This window comes from Chrysemys picta, chromosome 23 (genome assembly GCF_011386835.1).
Source record: "Chrysemys picta bellii isolate R12L10 chromosome 23, ASM1138683v2, whole genome shotgun sequence".
NCBI classification, from domain to species: Eukaryota; Metazoa; Chordata; order Testudines; family Emydidae; genus Chrysemys; species Chrysemys picta.
This window is the reverse complement of record NC_088813.1, coordinates 1383590-1405581: the sequence shown is the minus strand read 5'-3', so window position 1 is coordinate 1405581 and position 21992 is coordinate 1383590. Positions and strand designations below refer to the sequence as shown.

General features: G+C 48.7%; 1 protein-coding gene across 1 annotated transcript; it reads left to right on the top strand.

Annotated features, from left to right (window-relative positions):
- Positions 1 to 15658: 15658 nt before the first annotated feature.
- HTR1D (5-hydroxytryptamine receptor 1D) lies at positions 15659 to 18128 on the top strand. The gene has a single exon (XM_008177383.4). The coding sequence runs from the start codon at positions 16479 to 16481 to the stop codon at positions 17118 to 17120; it is 642 nt and encodes a 213-aa protein (XP_008175605.2). The 5' UTR covers positions 15659 to 16478; the 3' UTR covers positions 17121 to 18128.
- The last annotated feature ends 3864 nt before the right edge of the window (positions 18129 to 21992 follow it).

Here is a 21992-nt window from a genome sequence, read left to right as displayed (position 1 = left end):
AGCAGATCGAGGGACATGATCATTCCCCTCTATTGGACATTGGTGATGCCTCATCTGGAGTACTGTGTCCAGTTTTGGGCCCCACATTACAAGAAGGATGTGGAAAAATTGGAAAGAGTCCAGCGGAGGGCAACAAAAATGATTAGGGGGCTGGAGCACATGACTTATGAGGAGAGGCTGAGGGAACTGGGATTGTTTAGTCTGCAGAAGAGAAGAGTGAGGGGGGATTTGATAGCTGCTTTCAACTACCTGAAAGGGGGTTCCAAAGAGGATGGATCTAGACTGTTCTCAGTGGTACCAGATGACAGAACAAGGAGTAATGGTCTCAAGTTGCAGTGGGGGAGGTTTAGGTTGGATATTAGGAAAAACTTTTTCACTAGGAGGGTGGTGAAGCACTGGAATGGGTTACCTAGGGAGGTGGTGGAATCTCCTTCCTTAGAGGTTTTTAAGGTCAGGCTTGACAAAGCCCTGGCTGGGATGATTTAGTTGGGGATTGGTCCTGCTTTGAGCAGGGGGTTGGACTAGATGACCTCCTGAGGTCCCTTCCAACCCTGATATTCTAAGGCCTGGTCTACACTACGACTGTAGGTCAAATTTAGCAGCGTTACCTCAAATTAAGCGACACCACAAAGCCCTTTTTTTTTACTTAAAGGGCTCTTTAAATCAATTTCTTTACTCCACCTCCGACGAGGGGATTAGCCCTGAAATTGGCCTTGCCGGGTCCAATTTGGGGTGGTGTGGACACAATTCGATGGTATTGGCCTCCGGGAGCTATCCCAGAGTGCTCCATTGTGACCACTCTGGACAGCGCTCTCAACTCAGATGCACTGGCCAGGTAGACAGGAAAATGCCCGCAAACTTTTGAATCTCATTTCCTGTTTGGCCAGCGTGGCAATCTGCAGGTGAGTGCAGATCTCATCAGCAGAGGTGACCATGATGGAGTCCCAGGATCGCAAAAGAGCTCCAGCATGGACCAAACAGGAGTTACGGGATCTGCTCGCCCTATGGGGAGACGAATCCGTGCTAGCTGAACTCCGTCCCAGTAAACGAAATGCCAAAACATTAGAAAAAGTCTCAAAGGGCATGAAGGACAGAGGCCATAACAGGGACGCACAGCAGTGCCGCGTGAAAATTAAGGAGCTACGGCAAGCCTACCACAAAACCAGAGAGGCAAACGGAAGGTCTGGGGCAGAGCCTCAGACATGCCGCTTCTACGCTGAGCTGCATGCCATGCTAGGGGGTGCAGCCACCACTACCCCAACCCTGTGCTTTGATTCTGTCAATGGAGAATCATGCAACACGGAAGCGGGTTTTGGGGACGAGGAAGATGATGATGAAGAGATTGAAGATAGCTCACAGCAAGGAAGCGGAGAAACCGGTTTCCCCAACAGCCAAGATATGTTTTTCACCTTGGACCTGGAGCCAGTAACCCCCGAACCCACCCCAGGCATGCTCCCAGACCCTGAGGGCGGACAAGGGACCTCTGGTGAGTGTACCTTTGTAAATATTACACATGGTTTAAAAGCAAGCATGTTTAATGATTAATTTGCCCTGGCATTCGCGGCCAGTACAGCTACTGGAAAAGTCTATGGGGATGGAGCGGAAATCCTCCAGGGACATCTCCATAAAGCTCTTCTGGATGTACTCCCAAAGCCTTTGCATGGTAGGACACTTTACCACACCAGGCCAGTAGCACGTAGTCTGGAATCATTGCATAACAAACATGGCAGCGTATGGTCCCGGTGTTTGCTGGCATTCAAACAACATCCGTTCCTTATCTCTCTGTGTTATCCTCAGGAGAGTGATATAATTCATGTTCACCTGGTTGAAATAGGGTGTTTTTATTAAGGGGACATTCAGAGGTGCCCTGTTCCTGCTCGGCTGTTTGGCTGTGGCTGAACAGAAATATTCCCCGCTGTTAGCCACGCGGTGAGGGGATGGGTGAAGTGATCATCCCAGAGAATTGCTTGTGTGTGGGGGGGTTATTTGGGTTTGTGCTACATGCTAACCTGCAAACCGCAGCCCCTCCTTTTAAATTGCCAACCCATTTTAAATGGCCAACCCAACGGCCGCTTGGTATAGGAAATGAGGGCGCTGCTGTTTGAAACCATTCCCACATGTTATGACGGTTAAAGACTGTGACTTACCACGGCTGCCTGCAAGCCGAATTCTGTTGCCTGGCACTGCATGAGTGATCTCTCACACCAAACCGGCAGGCCCTCAATATAAGAGGCAAAATGCGATCTTGTAAGGAAAGCACATGTGCTGTGAGATGTGAACAGCAAGGTTTAACGGGAAAGAGTGATCCTATTGTTCTCTAAAATGTGTCTTTTTAACTACCAATCTCCCTTTTCCCCCATCAGCTGCAAATGTTTCTCCTTCGCAGAGGCTAGCGAAGATTAGAAGGTGAAAAAATGCACTCGGGATGAAATGTTCTCAGAGCTCCTGCTATCCTCCCACACTGACAGAGCACAGCAGAATGCGTGGAGGCAGACAATGTCAGAATGCAGGAAAGCACAATATGAACGCGAGGAGAGGTGGCGGGCTGAAGAGAGTAAGTGGCGGGCTGAAGAGGATAGGTGGCGTCAGCTTGCAGACAGAAGGCAAGAGTCGATGCTCCAGCTGCTGGAGCATCAAACTGATATGCTCCAGCGTATGGTTGAGCTGCAGGAAAGGCAGCAGGAGCACAGACCGCCGCTACAGCCCCTGCGTAACCAACAGCCCTCCTCCCCAAGTTCCATAGCCTTCTCACCCAGACGCCCAAGAACGTGGTGGGGGGGCCTCCGGCCACCCAGCTCCTCCACCCCAGAGGATTGCCCAAGCAACAGAAGGCTGGCCTTCAATAAGTTTTAAAGTGCAGTGTCTCGTTGTCCTTCCTTCCTCCCCCACCCCACCCAGCACTTCCCTCCTCCCCCACCCCTCCCGGGCTACCTTGGTAGTTATCCCCCTATTTGTGTGATGAATTAATAAAGAATGCATGAATGTGAAGTAACAATTACTTTATTGCCTCTGCAAGTGGTGATCGAAGGGGGGAGGGGAGGCTAGCTAGCTTACAGGGAAGTAGAGTGAGTCAAAGTGGGGGGGGGGCGTTCATCAAGGAGAAACCAACAGAACTTTCACACCATAGCCGGGCCAGTCATGAAACTGGTTTTCAAAGCTTCTCTGATGCGCCCTGCGCCCTGCTGTACTCTTCTAATCGCCCTGGTGTCTGGCTGCACGTAATCAGCGGCCAGGCGATTTGCCTCAACCTCCCACCCCGCCATAAATGTCTCCCCCTTACGCTCACAGATATTGTGGAGCACACAGCAAGCAGTAATAACAATGGGAATATTGGTTTCGCTGAGGTCTATCCGAGTCAGTAAACTGCACCAGCGCTCTTTTAAACGTCCAAATGCTCATTCTACCACCATTCTGCACTTGCTCAGCCTATAGTTGAACAGGTCCTGACTACTGTCCAGGCTGCCTGTGTATGGGCTTCATGAGCCATGGCATTAAGGGGTAGGCTGGGTCCCCAAGGATAACTATAGGCATTTCAACATCCCCAACAGTTATTTTCTGGTCTGGGAAGAAAGTCCCTTCCTGCAGCTTTTGAAACAGACCAGAGTTCCTGAAGATGTGAGCATCATGTACCTTTCCCGGCCATCCCACGTTGATGTTGGTGAAACGTCCCTTGTGATCCACCAGTGCTTGCAGCAGCATTGAAAAGTACCCCTTTCGGTTTATGTACTCGCTGGCTTGGTGCTCTGGTGCCAAGATAAGGATATGGGTTCCATCTATTGCCCCACCACAGTTAGGGAATCCCATTGCAGCAAAGCCATCCACTATGACCTGCACATTTCCCAGAGTCACTACCCTTGATAACAGCAGCTCTTTGATTGCGTTGGCTACTTGGATCACAGCAGCCCCCACAGTAGATTTGCCCACTCCAAATTGATGCCCGACTGACCGGTAGCTGTCTGGTGTTGCAAGCTTCCACAGGGCTATTGCCACTCTCTTCTCAACTGTGAGGGCTGCTCTCATCCTGGTATTCTGGCGCTTCAGGGCAGGGGAAAGCAAGTCAGAAAGTTCCATGAAAGTGCCCTTATGCATGTGAAAGTTTCGCAGCCACTGGGAATCATCCCAGACCTGCAACACTATGCGGTCCCACCAGCCTGTGCTTGTTTCCCAGGCCCAGAATCAGCATTCCACAGCATGAACCTGCCCCATTAACACCATGATGTGCACATTGTCGGGACCCGTACTTTGTGAGAAGTCTGTGTCCATGTCTATTTCCTCATAGCTCTCGTCGCCTCCTCGCCTGGTTTTGCTTTGGGAGGTTCTGGTTCTGCATATACTCCAGGATAATGTGTGTGTTGCTTATAGTGCTTATAGTGCTCATAATTGCTGTGGTGATCTGCGCAGGCTCCATGATCCCAGTGCTATGGCGTCTGGGCTGAAAAAAGGCATGAAATGATTGTCTGCCATTGCTTTCACGGATGGAGGGAGGGAGTGGGTGCCTGATGACACGTACCCAGAACCACCCGCGACACTGTTTTTGCCCCATTAGGCATTGGGATCTCAACCCAGAATTCCAATGGGCGGCAGAGACTGTGGGAACTGTGGGATAGCTACCCACAGCTACCCACAGTGCAACGCTCCGGAAGTCGACACTAGCCTCGGTACTGTGGACGCAGTCCGCTGATTTAATGCACTTAGAGCATTTTGTGTGGGGACACACACAATCGACTGTATAAAAACGATTTCTAAAAAAACGACTTCTATAAATTCAACCTAATTTCGTAGTGTAGACATACCCTATGATTCTATGATTCTAATGCTCACACGCACTTCCTTACTCTGATTCAACATCCACCTATTTATATTCCCAAAGATCTCATTAGCCCCTTAGCCACAGCATTGCACTGGGAGTTCATGTGCATTTGGTTATGTACAATGACCCCTAAATCCTTTTCAGTCCTCCTTTCCAGGATACATTCCCCCATCCTGTAAATATGTCCTGCATTCTTTTTTCCTATTGTTGTATGCATGCATGTGTGACCTTGTATTTGTTTTTTTTTTTAAACTGCATGGGTTTTTTTCTTCGATAACTGTAGTTTAAGAAAACTAATATTTAATTCCCCCCTCCCACAGGTATTGATTTGGCTTTGTGTAGGATTTTTTCCTAATGGGGCTAAAAATATGGGTAAAACTTGTTAGAGATGAAAAATTCACAGGAGAATATTGATTTTAACTGCATGAATATTAAAGGCCCTTAGAACCTGATGTACTTATTTTAAAGTGGGATTCTGCTGGTTATTTTTTTGCACAATATCAGTGGGAGTGACTACTGATTTGTATAAATTGAATGGTATGTCCTTTAAAATAGGGATGCTAAGGGAAAGGCCCTGCTAAACCAAACAGTGAAATGTTTTCACAGATTCGAAGGCTGTGATACTACAGATCAATGGGATTATTCAAAATGCAGAACATTAAGCACGAGCATAAATCTCTGCAGAACTGGGGCCATACATTTCAAGGCAGAAAGGGCTATGGCCATCTAGTCTCCCAGCAACCTTCATCCCAGCAACCTTCATCCAGTAATTCCTGCTTTGAGCCCAATACTTTGTGAAGGAGCTAGAGTGGATTTGAGTCTGGATTTTTGACATATTTAGTTGTGATATGAGGGATATGGCCTCATTTTACAGCTTATAAAAAATGGGTTATCCCTATTTCATTGTTCCACTTAAATCAGATGGGGTACTGTAAACTGTTAGCGATCATTAAACCCTTAGATTCTTAGTAATACAGTTTTATCCATATCATGCAATGACGGCCACACTTAAAGTCTTCTAAAGCAGGGAATGAAAAGGCCTAGGGGCGGCTCCGGGCACCAGCTCAGCAAGCGCATGCCTGAGGTGGCAAGCCGCGGGGGGCAGCCTGCCGGCTTCCGTGAGCATGGCAGTCAGGCTGCCTTCGGCGGCATGCCTGTGGGTGGTCCGCTTGTCCCGTGGTTTCGGCGGCAATTCGGCAGTGGGTATGCCAAAGGCGCGGGACTGGCGGACCTCACGCAGGCATGCCGCCGAAAGCCACCTGGCTGCTGTGCTTGGGGTGGCAAAATACATAGATTAGGCCTCCTCTGTTGATCCTCTGAGGTAATGAGTAATATAAACTTCCTCGTGTGAATACTGGTAGCTTTCTGACGGACACGGCCTGGCGGGGGATGAGTTAGAGTTGCCAGCCTGTTTGCATGTATCTTGGCTAAAATGTTACATATTCAGACGGAGACTGCCCACATTCCAAAGCGATGCACAATAAGCAGCCAATTTTATTTCTGTAGGGAAAATATAGATAAAATGTGGGTAACACTTGGACTATGAGTAAAATTTTCAGAAATGCTTTAGTGAGTTAGGAGCCTAAATCCCATTGAAAGACAATGGGATGCAGGCACATAGGGCCTGATTTGTAAAGGTATTTTGATACCTATAGAAGCAGATAGGTGCGTAGGGCTAGATTCACAAAGAAACAGAGGGTACATCTACACTGCAATTAAACACCCATGACTGGCCCATGCCAGCTGACTCGGCTTCACGGGGCTTGGACTAAGGGGGTGTGTAGTGAGGCGGCGTGGCCTCTCACTGAGCCAGAGTGGGAGGGACCACTCTCTGAATCCAGGTGAGGAGAGCCAGGCTGTGCTCACGCCTCCTAACGGAAGTCAGCGGGCAGAACAGGAAGTATAAAGGGTGGGTCCTGGAGCTCAGTTGGAGGGCAGCGGCCAAAGGAGACAGATGCCTCTTACCACTCCCAAGCTGGGAGACTGCAGCAGACCCCTGCAGAACTGAGGACTGGCCAGAGTTGCTGGAGATGCCAGCTGACCAAGGCACTGAGGAGTTGCTGGGACTGCCACTGGCCTTTTACCCTGACAAACCGGAGGACCCCCCCGTGGATCCAGGTACACCCCAAGGGAAGTGTGGGAAGTGGCCCAGGGCAGCCGACCCCAATCTGGCTGCATTGCTGCCAGAAATCCAGTCAGTGTCTTGTGGGTGGATTTCCCGCTGACCCAGTAGAGTTGGGTGGGCCCTGGCCCCCCAACCCTCGCCTGGGGTGGTAGTCTCCCCTCGTTAGGCCAAGTAGCCTGCGTTTGTTGGCCATCCACCAGAGCTAGAATGCCCTATCGTCTTGCTGCTCTGCCCTGAGTATAGGCCAGAGTCATAGACTCCTTGCTGCCCCACCCTGACCGAGGACCTGGGCTAATAACTGTTTGCTACGATGCCCTGATTGCAGACTAGAGACTCTAACTGGTTGTCACTCTGCCCTGATTGCAGACCAGTTGCATAAACTGTTGTTGCCCCGCCCTGCTTGAGGGTCCGGGGCCCAGAGACTCATTTGCGGATCTGCCCGAACTTCAGGCCAGAGCTATATAGTCTTGTGATCTGCTAATTCCCTGACTGTGGGCAATGCCCAGTGATGTAGTGAGGTGGAGTGGCCTCCCACTGACACAGATGGGGAGGGACCCCCCACTAACCCACAACAGGCTGTTTAACTGTGGTTTAGACATTCAGGCTCGGGCTGGAACCAGGCTCTGGCACCCCACAACGGAGGGATGGTCCTAGAGTCCAGGCTTCAGCCCAAGCCTGAATGTCAACCCCACAATTAAACAGCCTCGTAGCCCAAGCCCCGTGAGCTCTACCCAGCTGACATGGGTCAGCCATGGGTATTAAGAACATAAGAACAGTCATAGTGGGTCAGACCAATTGTCCAGTTAGCCCAGTATCCTATCTTCCGACAGTGGCCAATGCCAGGTGCTTCAGAGGGAATGAATAGAACAGGTGATCATCAAGTGATCCATTCCCTATCATCCACTCCCAGCTTCTGGCAGACAGAGGCTAGGGACACCATCCCTGCCCATTCTGGCTAATAGTCACTGATGGACCTATCCTCCATGAAGTTATCTAGTTCTTTTCTGAACTCTGTTGTGGGTTTGGCCTTCACTCTGCGTTGTGTGAAGAAATACTTCCTTTAGTTTGTTTTAACCCTGCTGCCTATTAATTTCATTGGGTGAGTCCTGGATCTTATGTTATGTGAAGAAGTAAATAACATTTCCTTATCCACTTTCTCCACAACAGTCAAAATTTTATAGGGCTCTATCATATTCCCCCTTAGCCATCTCTTTTCTGAGCTGAAAAATCCCAGTCTTTTTAATCTCTCCTCATACAAAAGCTGTTCCATAGCCCTAATCATTTTTGTTACCCTTCTCTGTACCTTTTCCAATACTAATATATCTTTCTTGAGGTGGGGCAACCAGATCTGCACATAGTATCCAAGATGTGATCATACCATGGATTTATATAGTGGCATTATGATATTTTCTATCTTATTATCTATCCCTTTCCTAATGGTTCCTAACATCCTGTTTGCTTTTTTGACTGCGGCTTCATATTCAGTGATGTTTTTAGAGAACTATCCACAGTGACTCCAAGATGTCTTTTGAGTGGTAACAGCTAATTTAGACCCCATCATTTTGAATGTTTAGTAGGGATTATGTTTTGCAATGTGCATTACTTTGCATTTATCAAGGTTGAATTTCATCTGCCATTTTGTTGCCCGTCACACAGTTTTGTGAGATCCCTTTGTAACTCTTCACAATCATCTTTGGACGTAACTATCTTGAGCAATTTTGCATCATCAGCAAACTTTGCCACGTCACTGTTCACCCCTTTTTCCAGATTGTTTATGAATATGTTGAACAGCATAGATCTCACTACTGATCCTTGGGGAACTCTGCTACTATTTGCCTCTCTATTGTAAAACTGACCATTTATTCCTACCCTTGTTTCCTGTCTTTTAAACCTGTTACTGATTCATGAGAGGGCCTTCCCTCTTATCCCAGACCTACTTATTTTGCTTAAGAGCCTTTGGTGAGGGACCTTGTTAAAGGCTTCCCAAAAGTCTAAGTACATGATATCCACTGGATCACCCTTGTCTACTTGCTTGTTGACCCCCTCAAAGAATGCTAATAGATTGGTGAGGCATGATTTCCCTTTACAAAAGCCATGTTGACTCTTCCCCAATAAATCATGTTCATCAATGTATCTGATCATTCTCTTCTTTTCTATAATTTCAATGATTTGCCTGGTACTGAAGTTAGGTTATGACTTGTAATTGCCAGGATCTCCTCTGGAGCCTTTTTAAAAAATTGGTGTTACATTAGCTATCCTCCAGTCATCTGGTACAGAAGTTGATTTAAATGATAGGTTACATACCAGTTAGTAGTTCTGCAATTTCATATTTGAGTTCCTTCAGAACTCTTGGGTGATACCATCTGGTCCTGGTGACTTATTACTTTTAACTTATCAAATAGTGTTGAACTGCAGTATAGACAACCCTTAGGTGTGCCAGTGCTGTTGGGGACTGGAATCAGGGGAATCATGGAGCCTGAGCTAGGTGTTCAGGCTCTGTATACAATGAATGAGGAGAGGTACGTGTCCCAGAATGGGATTCACAAAAAACAGCAACTAGGTTGGGGAGCCACCCAAGCTGGCCAGTGAGAGACACCAAGGCAACAGGTATGTCCTAAGCCTTGCCACTCTCAGGGACTTTGGCACCTAAACCCAGGCTGCAGGAGATGCATCCCTCTGCTTGGGATTCTCAGCTGCAAACCCATTCTTGGCATTAGGCACCTACTCTGTTTTTGTGGAGGCCTCCCTCCTAACATTTAACCAAGTGTTTAGGGTACCTACTTGGGCTGGGAGAGACCCCATCCGCCTGGGGTGGAGAAGGGGGTTGAACAGAGCTCTACTACTTCTCAGGTGAGGGTGCTAATTACTGGGCTATTATACGCTCCCATGGGCAGAACCTCAGTCTCTCCTGTTGAAGCTATTGATCTGTGGGTAAAGAATTTAAAAAGTCATTGGAAGAGGGTTGGTGTGTGTTCTAATCACCAGGTTACTGAGTCATTCTCATGGTTGCTCTCTCACTTTTTCCTCTTTGTGGCCCAATGAGTTTTTCAATTATTTATTCACAGTGGGACAAGTTCCACAGGAGAGACCGAGGGAGCCCCAGCCCTCCCATCAGAATATCCCCTAGCCCAATGGCTAGAGCATTCAGCTGGAAGGTGGCAGAGCCTATTCGTAGAATCATAGAATATCAGGGTTGGAACGGACCTCAGGAGGTCATCTAGTCCAACCCCCTGCTCAAAGCAGGACCAATCCCCAACTAAATCATCCCAGCCAGGGCTTTGTCAAGCCTGACCTTAAAAACCTCTAAGGAAGGAGATTCCACCACCTCCCTAGGTAACCCATTCCAGTACTTCACCACCCTCCTAGTGAAAAAGTTTTTCCTAATATCCAACCTAAACCTCCCCCACTGCAACTTGAGACCATTACTCCTTGTTCTGTCATCTGGTACCACTGAGAACAGTCTAGATCCATCCTCTTTGGAACCCCCTTTCAGGTAGTTGAAAGCAGCTATCAAATCTCCCCTCATTCTTCTCTTCTGCAAACTAAACAATCCCAGTTCCCTCAGCCTCTCCTCATAAGTCATGTGCTCCAGCCCCCTAATCATTTTTGTTGCCCTCCTCTGGACTCTTTCCAATTTTTCCACATCCTTCTTGTAGTGTGGGGCCCAAAACTGGACACAGTACTCCAGATGAGGCATCACCAATGTCCAATAGAGGGGAATGATCACGTCCCTCGATCTGCTGGCAATGGCCCTACTTATACAGCCCAAAATGCCGTTAGCCTTCTTGGCAACAAGGGCACACTGTTGACTCATATCCAGCTTCTCATCCACTATGACCCCTAGGTCCTTTTCTGCAGAACTGCTGCCTAGCCATTTGGTCCTAGTCTGTAGCAGTGCATGGGATTCTTCCATCCTAAGTGCAGGACTCTGCACTTGTCCTTGTTGAACCTCATCAGATTTCTTTTGGCCCAATCCTCTAATTTGTCTAGGTCCCTCTGTATCCTATCCCTACCCTCCAGCGTATTTACCACTCCTCACAGTTTAGTGTCATCTGCAAACTTGCTGAGAGTGCAGTCCACGACATCCTCCAGATAATTAATGAAGATATTGAACAAAACCAGCCCCAGGACCGACCCTTGGGATACTCCTCTTGATACCGACTGCCAACTAGACATGGAGCCATTGATTACTACTCGTTGAGCTTGACGATCTAGCCAGCTTTCTATCCACCTTATAGTCCATTTATCCAGACCATATTTCTTTAACTTGCTGGCAAGAATACTGTGGGAGACCGTATCAAAAGCTTTGCTAGTCAAAGAATAACACGTCCACTGCTTTCCCCTCATCCACAGAGCCAGTTATCTCATCATAGAAGGCCATTAGGTTAGTCAGACATGACTTGCCCTTGGTGAATCCATGCTGACTGTTCCTGATCACTTTCCTCTCTTCTAAGTGCTTCAGAATTGATTCCTTGAGGACCTGCTCCATAATTTTTCCAGGGACTGAGGTGAGGTTGACTGGTCTATAGTTCCCCGGATCCTCCTTCTTCCCCTTTTTAAAGATGGGCACTACATTAGCCTTTTTACAGTCATCCGGGACCTCCCCCGATCTCCATGAGTTTTCAAAGATAATGGCCAATGGCTCTGCAATCACATCCACCAACTCCTTTAGCACCCTTGGATGCAGCGCATCCAGCCCCATGGATTTGTGCTCGTCCAGCTTTTCTGAACCACTAGTCCTAAACCACTTCTTTCTCCACAGAGGGCTGGTCACCTCCTCCCCATGCTGTGTTGCCCAGTGCAGTAATCTGGGAGATGACCTTGTTCGTGAAGACAGGAAAAAAAAGCATTGAGTACATTAGCTTTTTCCACATTCTCTGTCACTAGGTAGGCTCCCTCATTCAGTAAGAAGCCCACACTTTCCTTGACTTTCTTCTTGTTGCTAACGTACCTGAAGAAACCCTTTTTGTTATTCTTAACATCTCTTGCTAGCTGCAACTCCAAGTGTGATTTGGCCTTCCTGATTTCATTCCTGCATGCCTGAGCAATATTTTTATACTCCTCCCTGGTCATTTGTCCAATCTTCCACTTCTTGTAAGCTTCTTTTTTGTATTTAAGATCAGCAAGGATTTCACTGTTAAGCCAAGCTGGTTGCCTGCCATATTCTTTCTACACATCGGGATGGTTTGTTCCTGCAACCTCAATAAGAATTCTTTAAAATACAGACAGCTTTGCTGGACTCCTTTCCCCCTCATGTTATTCTCCCAGGGGATCCTGCCCATCGGTTCCCTGAGGGAGTCAAAGTCTGCTTTTCTGAAGTCCAGGGTCTGTATTCTGCTGCTCTCCTTTCTTCCTTGTATCAGGATCCTGAACTCGACCATCTCATAGTCACTGCCTCCCAGGTTCTCATCCACTTTTGCTTCCCCTACTAATTCTTCCCTGTTTGTGAGCAGCAGGTCAAGAAGAGCTCTGCCCCAGTTGGTTCCTCCAACATTTGCACCAGGAAATTGTCCCCTACACTTTCCAAAAACTTCATGGATTGTCTGTGCACCGCTGTATTGCTCTCCCAGCAGATATCAGGGTGATTGAAGTCCCCCATGAGAATCAGGGTCTGTGATCTAGTTAGTTGCCTGAAGAAAGCCTCATCCACCTCATCCCGCTGGTCTGGTGGTCTATAGCAGACTCCCATCACGACATCACCCTTGTTGCTCACACTTCTCAACTTTATCCAGAGACTCTCAGGTTTTTCAGCAGTTTCATACTTGAGCTCTGAGCAGTCATACTCCTCTCTTACATACAACGCAACTCCCCCACCTTTTCTGCCCTGCCTGTCCTTCCTGAACAGTTTATATCCATCCATGACCGTACTCCAGTCATGTGAGTTATCCCACCAAGTCTCTGTTATTCCAATCACATCATAATTCCTTGACTGTGCCAGGACTTCCAGTTCTCCCTGCTTGTTTCCCAGGCTTCTTGCATTTGTGTATAGGCACTTAAGATAACTCGCCCTTCCCCTCAGGTGGAGGGGGACTTGAACTGGGGGGCCTCCCACATGCCAGGTGAGTATGCTAACCCTGGCGCTAAAAGCTATGCAGGAGGGCTTCCCCCAACCTTCCCTCTTTTATGCTAGTTCACGGATGGGGCTCAATCCAGCAGGTGAGCTTTGAGTACACTAACCAGGTAGGTCCCCCCCCAGGGAGGTTAGGTGGAGGAACGGCTATTGTCCCTCAGTTCATGCATTACACTGGGGTTTAGGCATTCAGGTGCCTGGTGTGCAGCTGCAGGGTGCTTGCTAAGGCAGAAACACAGGCACCTAGGGAAACTTTACTGCAAAGATGTAGGTGCTGAGTGAGTTTAGGCACCTATCAGGTTCAGGAGCAGCTGAGCGGGGGCTTTGTGAAGCCCAGTGGGGCCTGATTCTGGGATTTAGGTGCCTACACTGGCAGTTAGATGCCTAAGTCCCTTTGTGAATCCAGCCTCAAGTGAGGTTTTCAGAAGCGGAGCTGGGCACCAAGGCAATTTTGAAAGTCCCGCTAAGCACCTGTCTCCACCTTTAGGTGCCTGAATACCTTTGAAAATCTGGCCCTTAGACACTTTTGTGTCCCCCCCCCAAAAAAAACCCATCCACCATCCCCTATGCCCAGAGCACTGGGCATGGGCCGGGCAGCCGGACCATGGACACCGCCATTGGATGCCGGGGGGCCAGACCCCGGAACACTGCCAGGCAGGGCCAGGCAGCAGTCGGACACACACTCACCCCACATGGGGACATGCAGCCAGGATCTGAGTGCCACGGGGCATGGACAGGCAGCCAGGACCCAATAAGGGGGGCCAGGAACAGAGCCCCATCTAAAAGCTGGGGGTGCTGTAGCACCCTGGCAAACCCCTAGTTCCCTGTGCCCCCCACCCCCTCATTGCCCAGAGCTCCCGCCCACAAACCTACCCACAGACCCACTCTCCTGCCCCCTGTGGCACTCACCAGCCCCCTGCTGGCGGAAGCGCTGGTCAGGCTGCAAGACTCTGTCTCCCCTTCAGCCAGCCCTGCCCCCTACCAGACCAGAGAGGTACATTTTTGAATTTTTTTAGCATACAGCTGGGCTGCAGCTGTGTGCTAATTGGGCCACATGCAGTCCACAGGTTGAGAACTGCTACCCTAGGAGCTTACATCACTTTTGAAAATGGGACTTAAGCACCTAAGTTTAATTTGGTGTAGGCAGGAGAGAATCAGTACAATATGGACTGCCTACACCAAGAAACTCAGTTGTGTATATAAATTAATCCTATATCCGTCAGGCCCTGCTGCTTTGCCTGAGTAGAACTTCTGGATTGCACCAGGAGTTTCTTCCTGGGTAATATTCTTTCCCTGGCTCTGGGACATTTGAGGTTTTCATTTGGGGACAGTTAGATTGGGTAAGAATTTTGTGCATCACATCAGGATTTTGATTCCCATTTAGGGCATAGAGCTCTAGGGAGCAATATGACAATACTTTGTTGATATGCACTTGGTTGACAGCTCTGCTCTGTATTTTATTTTTCATTGCTGCAATAGAGATTTAGAGTCAGATTGGAAGAACGGCTCTTCCTTATAACAAATGGGAAAGGTCTCTACTGGCCTTATAGAGAAAATAGAGAAAACTCAAGGGTGAGAAATGTTTTGCAATGCTCTGGAACCTGACTGTAGAATATTATTGTCTTTAAGTAATGTTTCTAATCTGTTTTGTTGTTGTAGGTTTTATTTGTGAGTTGGCCTATGAAAGCAGCCCAGCACCCAGGTAAATATGCTTCAGTATGTTTCCCAAACTCTGAAAATGGCAATTTCTGAGTTATCAGTAAGTTCAAAAACTCTTTTAGGTTGAATCTTAGCTCAGTTCTTTAAAATGGGACTTTTAGCAGATGTACAGAAAGCTATTCTTTTGTGGGGTTGTTGTTTTGCTAAATTTCCAGTGAGAGATCTGAAACAATACCAATTCCAATTGCTGAAGCAACACAGCCCTCTAAACAGAAAGCTCCCATTCAAAATAAATCTGTGAGGAACAACAGCTGAAACTTTCTCTTCGAGGAGTCCAGTGTCTCCAGACTCCACTTGGGCCCTAGACTCTCTTCTAGCTCAAATTTAGTTTCTCAGTGGAATTTATGGTGTTGGTCTTGTCCTACAATGCCCTAAATGGTTTGGGCCTTAGCCATTTGACAGATGCTTCGCCCCCAGGAAGCTGCATCATTTGTGATCAGCAGAGATGCTTGAGCTGGTTGGTTTCAGACAGGACATTTCTCTGAGAAGCTTTCAGCACTGACTGTGCTTCCCATGTGGCCTGCTAGAACCCACATTTGTAAACCTTCATGGCATACAGTAAGGCCACCTATTTTCTTGGTCTTTTCCAGGAGGAACAGGCTGACAAAGTGGGGCTGGTGGTAGGGATTTATTATCTGTGTGGTGGAGCTTCCTGAGAGATAGTAAGGCTCTAGTTATATAGGTAGTCACTTAGTACATCTAAAGAAATACATAAAAAGAGACCTGTGGCTTCATTAATGCCCACAAGGCCCAGTCTGACACTGAGGGCTGTGAACTCTCATGTCACATGATTCCACAGTTCTGGGCTAACACACTCACTTTCTCCCTTTAGATCCATTCAGCAATAACTTGCCATGCCAGATGATGAAGTCCTCCTTCTGTTGGGGGAATCATGACTCCACAGCTCATTATAATCATTCACCATCTACTCAGTCATGGACAATTCAGTAACTAAAACATCCTGTGATTTCCAGGTCCACAGCATTGAACTCTGTTAATCATTCGGAAATTGAGGCCAGTGTTCGAAGATTTAATGTACATTTGAGAGAAAGCAAGGATGGTCTGGAGATGCACACACCGATAGAACCCTGCACGAATCACTAAAGAGGGCTCAATATGTGTGTCTGGCAGAAGTTATATCCACAGAAACAAGTCAATCAGTATTGTATTGTGCAATATGTACTCTGGGAAGAGAGAGTTCCCTGTTATAAGAGTCATCATGTTCAACTATTAACTGAGGGCAAACTTTTTCTAGGAAAGTTTTGTCCCAGAGATGGGGCCAACATGGCAATGTAAAATGTTCCTCTCTCTGCCTTTCACTCTCCAATGCTGATTCTTGCTACCTGCTGGAGAATTATCTCAAAAAGAAGATATGGACAAAACAGAAATTAAGACTTTTTGGCCTTTGTCTAGATGAGAAATTGTGAAATAAAAAATGTAATACACATAAAGTCCCACCATTTATAATATAGTCAGTGTTAATATATGGTAGAAATAATATCTCGATGATTAGAACATAAGAACATAATTAGAACGTAATTGCATTAGAACTTGCTGCTTATTAAACTGCGTTACAAAAGATATGTTGAAATAAGCTGCAGGAATCTAGTTTAGAAAAATACAGAAACAGCAACATTCTTAATTGTTTATGGCAGACTAAATTGCAAAGGAAAAATCAGAGAATAGCCCAGTGCAACCATTCAAAAGAGCTTTCTCTCCAGAGCACATCAAATGAGTCACTGAATGCCACTGAGATGCCAGTGGCGTGGGATGAGACCACACTGCTAGGGCTGAAGATCTTACTGGCAGTCGTTCTGTCTGTTATAACTCTGGCAACCATTCTTTCAAATTCCTTTATAATTATCACCATTTTTCTCACTAGAAAGCTTCATACACCTGCAAATTATCTCATTGGCTCCTTGGCGGTGACTGATCTCTTAGTTTCTATCTTAGTAATGCCAATCAGTATTGCTTATACTGTCAGCCACTCGTGGACCATTGGTCAAGTTATGTGCGATATCTGGTTATCGTCAGACATCATCTGCTGCACAGCCTCAATCCTGCACCTCTGTGTTATTGCACTGGACAGATACTGGGCCATCACAAATGCTTTGGAATATGCAAAATGTCGGACAGCCGGTAGAGCAACCCTCGTGATAGCTGTTGTCTGGGTGATCGCTGTTTGTATTTCTATGCCACCACTTTTCTGGAGACAGGCAAAAGCTCATGAAGAAATGGCAGACAGTACTGTGAACACTGATCAGATTTCCTACACAATCTATTCAACCTGTGGAGCTTTCTATATCCCGATTGTGCTCCTTGTTATACTGTGTGGGAGAATTTACGTAGCAGCTCGATCCAGGATTCTTAAGCCACCTTCAATATATGGAAAATGATTTACCATAGCCCAACTGATTACTGGCTCCACTGGGTCTTCTCTCTGCTCCATTAACTCTATCCTTCACGAGGGGCATGCTCATTCAGGGGGCTCCCCAGTATTTATCAATCATGTGAAAATCAAACTGGCAGATAGTGTCCTGGAAAGGAAAAGAATTTCTGCTGCAAGAGAAAGGAAAGCCACAAAAACTCTGGGCATTATCCTGGGAGCTTTTATTTTCTGCTGGCTGCCATTCTTTGTTGTGACCCTGGTCCTGCCCATCTGTCAGGATGCCTGCTGGTTTCATCCAATCCTATTGGACTTTTTTACGTGGCTAGGTTACTTAAACTCGCTTATCAATCCAGTCATATACACTGTTTTTAATGAAGAGTTTAAACAGGCCTTCCAGAAACTAATCCAGTTCAAAAAATGTTCTTAGTCCTGCTACTTTCTTGTTTTGTCATTTGTCCCAGTGCATTCCCACAGCCCACCTTGTGGCTTATGTACTCTTAGTCCTGCAGTTTGGACTGACAGTTGTCTCTGATGTTGTGCATGTGACTGAGAATTTCTTGCCAATCATTTTGTATTTATTTTCTGTCTGTGATTATAAATCTTTTAGTAGAACTTGTTTCTGGTCTCTGTAGTGAGCATGTGTACTTACAAAATCAGCAGATGGAGGAAAATTTGTAACAAGTGAGATGGAATGAATAGGAAAGCCAAGTCTCCTGCTATGGTGTGACATGGGTTGCTCAGTTCTGCATTGGCAGTGTGACACAGTGGGAGCAGAAAGATGTGTAGGTAGGAACTCAGTATTTCTTGTGAATATTATTAGCAGAAATTCTGTATTGTGAATGAATCAGAGAGGGCTGCTGCTGAGGGGAAGGTACATTCACTTTAGAGGCCTTATCCCCAAATTAAATTTTCCCCTATACATATCCTACCCATTGGAAATCTATAGAACCAGTAACTGTTTTCTGGATAATTGTTCGTGATGTTGTGACACTGAACCTGACAATCAGGATCAGGAAAAGGGCAAAAGGAGCACGACAGTTATGTGGAGCCTGTGCTCGTTTCTCATCATCTCTGTCTTTGAGGGCTGCACATTGTATAAATATATAAAAAAAGAAAGCATCATTTAAAATTATTTTTATATATTTTATCATTGATGGAATCAAAGGTGCAGAAATCCTACAAAAATAAACAGCATGTGAAAGTATTTTAAATTACATGGTTCTTACTTGTATGTTGTTTTATTTTTTCATGTACATACTGAAGTCAGAAAAAGAGACATGTTGGAGAAGAAAATATAGAGGTGAGGTATGGTGTGGTTGAGCCCCTGGGTTCAATTCCCAGCTCTGCCACAGAATTCCTATGCAACCTTAGACAAGTTACTGGAGTCTGTGCCTTAGTTTCCCATTTATGAAGTGGGGCTAACAATACCTCCCTATCTCACAGGGTGCTGTGAGGATACACTCATAAATATTTTTGGAGGGCACTCCGGATAATAAGAACTTGGATAGCCTTTGGGTTTGATTTCATCTCACACTGGTGGAAATCATAGGCCTGATAGGTTTTCAAGTGTGTTTCACTTCTGCCCTGGGAAGCTAACAGCAAGCTTTGCCACCCCAAAAAGTCCTTTTGCCAATTCAGTACAATGCCTAAATACCAAAACAGGGGAAGATGATTGTGCCAGTCTAACAACCAGCTGCTGTTCTTTGTGCTCACCTGGAAAAGTGATTGTTTACTATTGTGGTGCACTATTTAGTTCAATAGCAAACAAACCAGACCCATTCCTTGATTAAGTTACAGGTTAGTGGGAGAAGGGAAGCAAATGGTTTAATATTGCATTTGATTATGGTTTACAATCATACTGAATTTTAGTAAATCATTTGATACAATGTTTCAGGAAATCTTATATGAAAATTAATTTAGATAGTCACAACAGAATGTGAAAGTTCAGATTCAGAACTCCCTTTCCTGGCTCCACCAAAGTTTTACACTAAACATGCTTTTACACAGTTTCACAAATTTCACACTAGACTTCAGAGTGCTTGTTCACGGCACAACTCACAGTACTAGCCGTGGTGAATATGGCCCACCAAACAGTGGCGTAGCCAGGTTCTAAGAGCAGAGGGAGCAAACATGAAAAAGGCGCCCCCCTTGGCTCCTCCTCTGGCCACGTCCCTGGCTCCTCCTCTGGCCACGCCCTGCCCCCCCCCCTGGCTGGCTCCTCGGGCCACACTGCGGCCATGCTGTGCCCCCCCTCGCTCCTCCGGGCGCGCCACCCCCCGTGGCTGTAGAAGGAGGCTGGCAGAGGACAGGGAGTTTGAGGGGAGGGATGTAGAGGGAGGGTGGTAGGGGACAGAGGGTTTGAGGGGAGGGATGTAGAGGGAGGGTGGCAGAGGACAGGGGGGCTTGAGGGGAGGTGGAGGGGAGGGATGTAGAGGGAGGGTGGCAGGGGGTACGAGGGAAGGTGAAGGGGAGGATGTGGAGGGAGGGTGGCAGAGGATGGGGTACGAGGGGAGGTGAAGGGGAGGATGTGGAGGGAGGGGAACAGGGGGTTTGACTGGAAGGGAGGATGTAGGGAGGGTGGCAGAGGACAGGATACGAGGGGAGGTGAAGGGGAGGGAAAGGCAGGGGCACGGGGTATGGAGCTTGGGGAAGGGTTACCGGGGATGGGAGTGGGCTGGGGTCCCCGGGGCTCTCTGTGCAGAGGGGGCTGGAGCTGCCCCAGGGACTGGGAGAGCCTGGGAGTCCGCTGCCTGCCCTTCCGCCAGTGCTGTATTATTGCCTAGGCCGACAAGGCCTAGGCCTAGGGCGGCAAATTTGCAGGGGCGGAACCTCCCCTCCGCGCCCCGCCCCCCTGCTCCAGCTCACCTCCGCCTCCTCTGCAAGCGCGCCGCCCTGTCCTGTTTCTCTCCCCTCTCAGCGCTTGCGCCGCGAAACAGCTGTTTTGCGGGCCAGGGAGGGAGGGGGGAGGAAGGGGAACACCGCGCGCTGGGGGAAGAGGCGGGGCCGGGGGCAGGGATCTGAGGAAGGGATCCAATAGGGGAAGGGAGGGGGCGGAGTTGGGGCGGGGACTTTGGGGAGGGGGTTGGAATGGGGGCGGGAAAAGGTGGAGTTGGGGCGGGGCCAGGGCGGCAATTATTTCGCGGCCTAGGGGTGGCAAAATTATTAATCCGCCACTGTCTTCTGCTGCTTCTTTCCGGGGCCCGGCCCAGCCAGCAACAGAGAGCAAACCCCACCATGGCGAATCTCCCGGCAGCCCCGATCACACGGCAAATCGGTAGCCGAGATCGCGCACGGCTCAGCGGCCAGGAGCCGGGGGAGCTGCGAGATGCCCCCTGGCGCCTGGTGGTGGACGGAGATGGGCAGAGGATCCCGTTTGGGGCCCTGTTCCGGGAGCACAGAGCCATCGTGGTGTTCGTGCGGGTGAGGGGGGAGCCGCTTTTTGTGTCGTCCACAAGTGGCAAGTGGCTCTTGTGCAAGTGGCTCTTGCGTAGCGGGACACCGGGGCATCTCCCAACTCAGTTCCGGTCTCCAAAGCCACATCTTGGGCGGGGGGGGGAGAGCAGGCTGGCTGCAAATTGGGGTCCCACAGTGCCCCTCACGCTGTCACTGCCTCGGAGGGGCTCGCCGCATGCAGCACCAGCCCAGGCTCAGCGCTGGCCCTACCCTTGGGGGGTGGGGGGCAGAAGGCAGCGAGCTCCACCAGGCGCGGTCCAAGCGAGCTGCAGCCCGGATCGCCCACTCAGCCCGGGGGCGCTGTCCTGCCGGGGCTGCTGGCGGAGCCTGGCTGTGGGCGGGTTGCGCTGACAGGCCGCGGCGGGAGGGGAAGCGCTCTCCCCTCCTTGGGGGAGTTTTATTCTGGTGAGCAGAGGGTGGCGCCGATGCTCCTGCTGGGAGTGACCGGCCGCGGGTCCGCCCGGTGTGGCTGCCATGAGGAGGCGGGGGAGACCCTCCCTGCCCCGGGGGCGCCCCGGGACCCGGTCAGTGCAGGAGGCGGGGCAGGCACTGAGCCGCCCTCGCAGTGGGCTGTGCGTGGAGCTTGCCACAAGCAGCGCAGAGCCGCGGCGTCCGCTCCTCCACCATGCACGGGCTCTGCCACTGCTTCTGCACCGCAGAGCGCTCCAAGGGGCCCGTCCGCCAAACCGTCCGCATCAAAGTTGTCTGCGGGATGGGGGGGGGGGGGGGGAGTTGCGGGCTGCCATGCTGCGCCCCCCCTCGCTCCTCCGGCTGTGCCACCCTCTCCCCATGGCTCCTCCAGGCCTGCTGCCCTCCCTTGCCTGCAGGAGCCCAGCCCAAGCTTCAGAGCGGCGCGTGGGCCCCGCTTTTGGAAAATGTGCTGAGGGGAAGCGGCTGCTTCCCCTGCACCCCACTAGCTACGCTACTGCCACCAAAGGTGAGGGAAATGGGGAGAGAATTGTTCAGTTTCATGAAACAATTATTATTGTGCCATGGCACTGAACACTGGCACCATTTTCCATTTTCAGTGCTGACTTTAGCAGATAACTAACTCCTGAGGGTAACAAAGGCATAGAGAGCACGGCTGCTGCTGGCATCCTGAAGCCACCCAGACCTGTATGCTGCTAGCCTGTGCACTGCAGTGGTGCCTGCTGGAGTTATTGTAGACTGGTGTGGGAAGGTATCTTACCACACTCGAAGAAATAAGGCACCATCTCTAGAAACCTTCAGAAAAGGATTACTGAGTTACTCCATGAGAGGTTCATTGAGATCTCTCAGAAGGATTCAAGAGACAACCTGTTTACATAATGAAACTGTTCCATATGGTCTCCCTGCCTAAGTCTATGGGGGAATAAAAAGCAGATGACAACTTCACCTCTCTTTGTTGTACTGCAAACTCTTCTAGTATGACTAAATTAATTAAAAG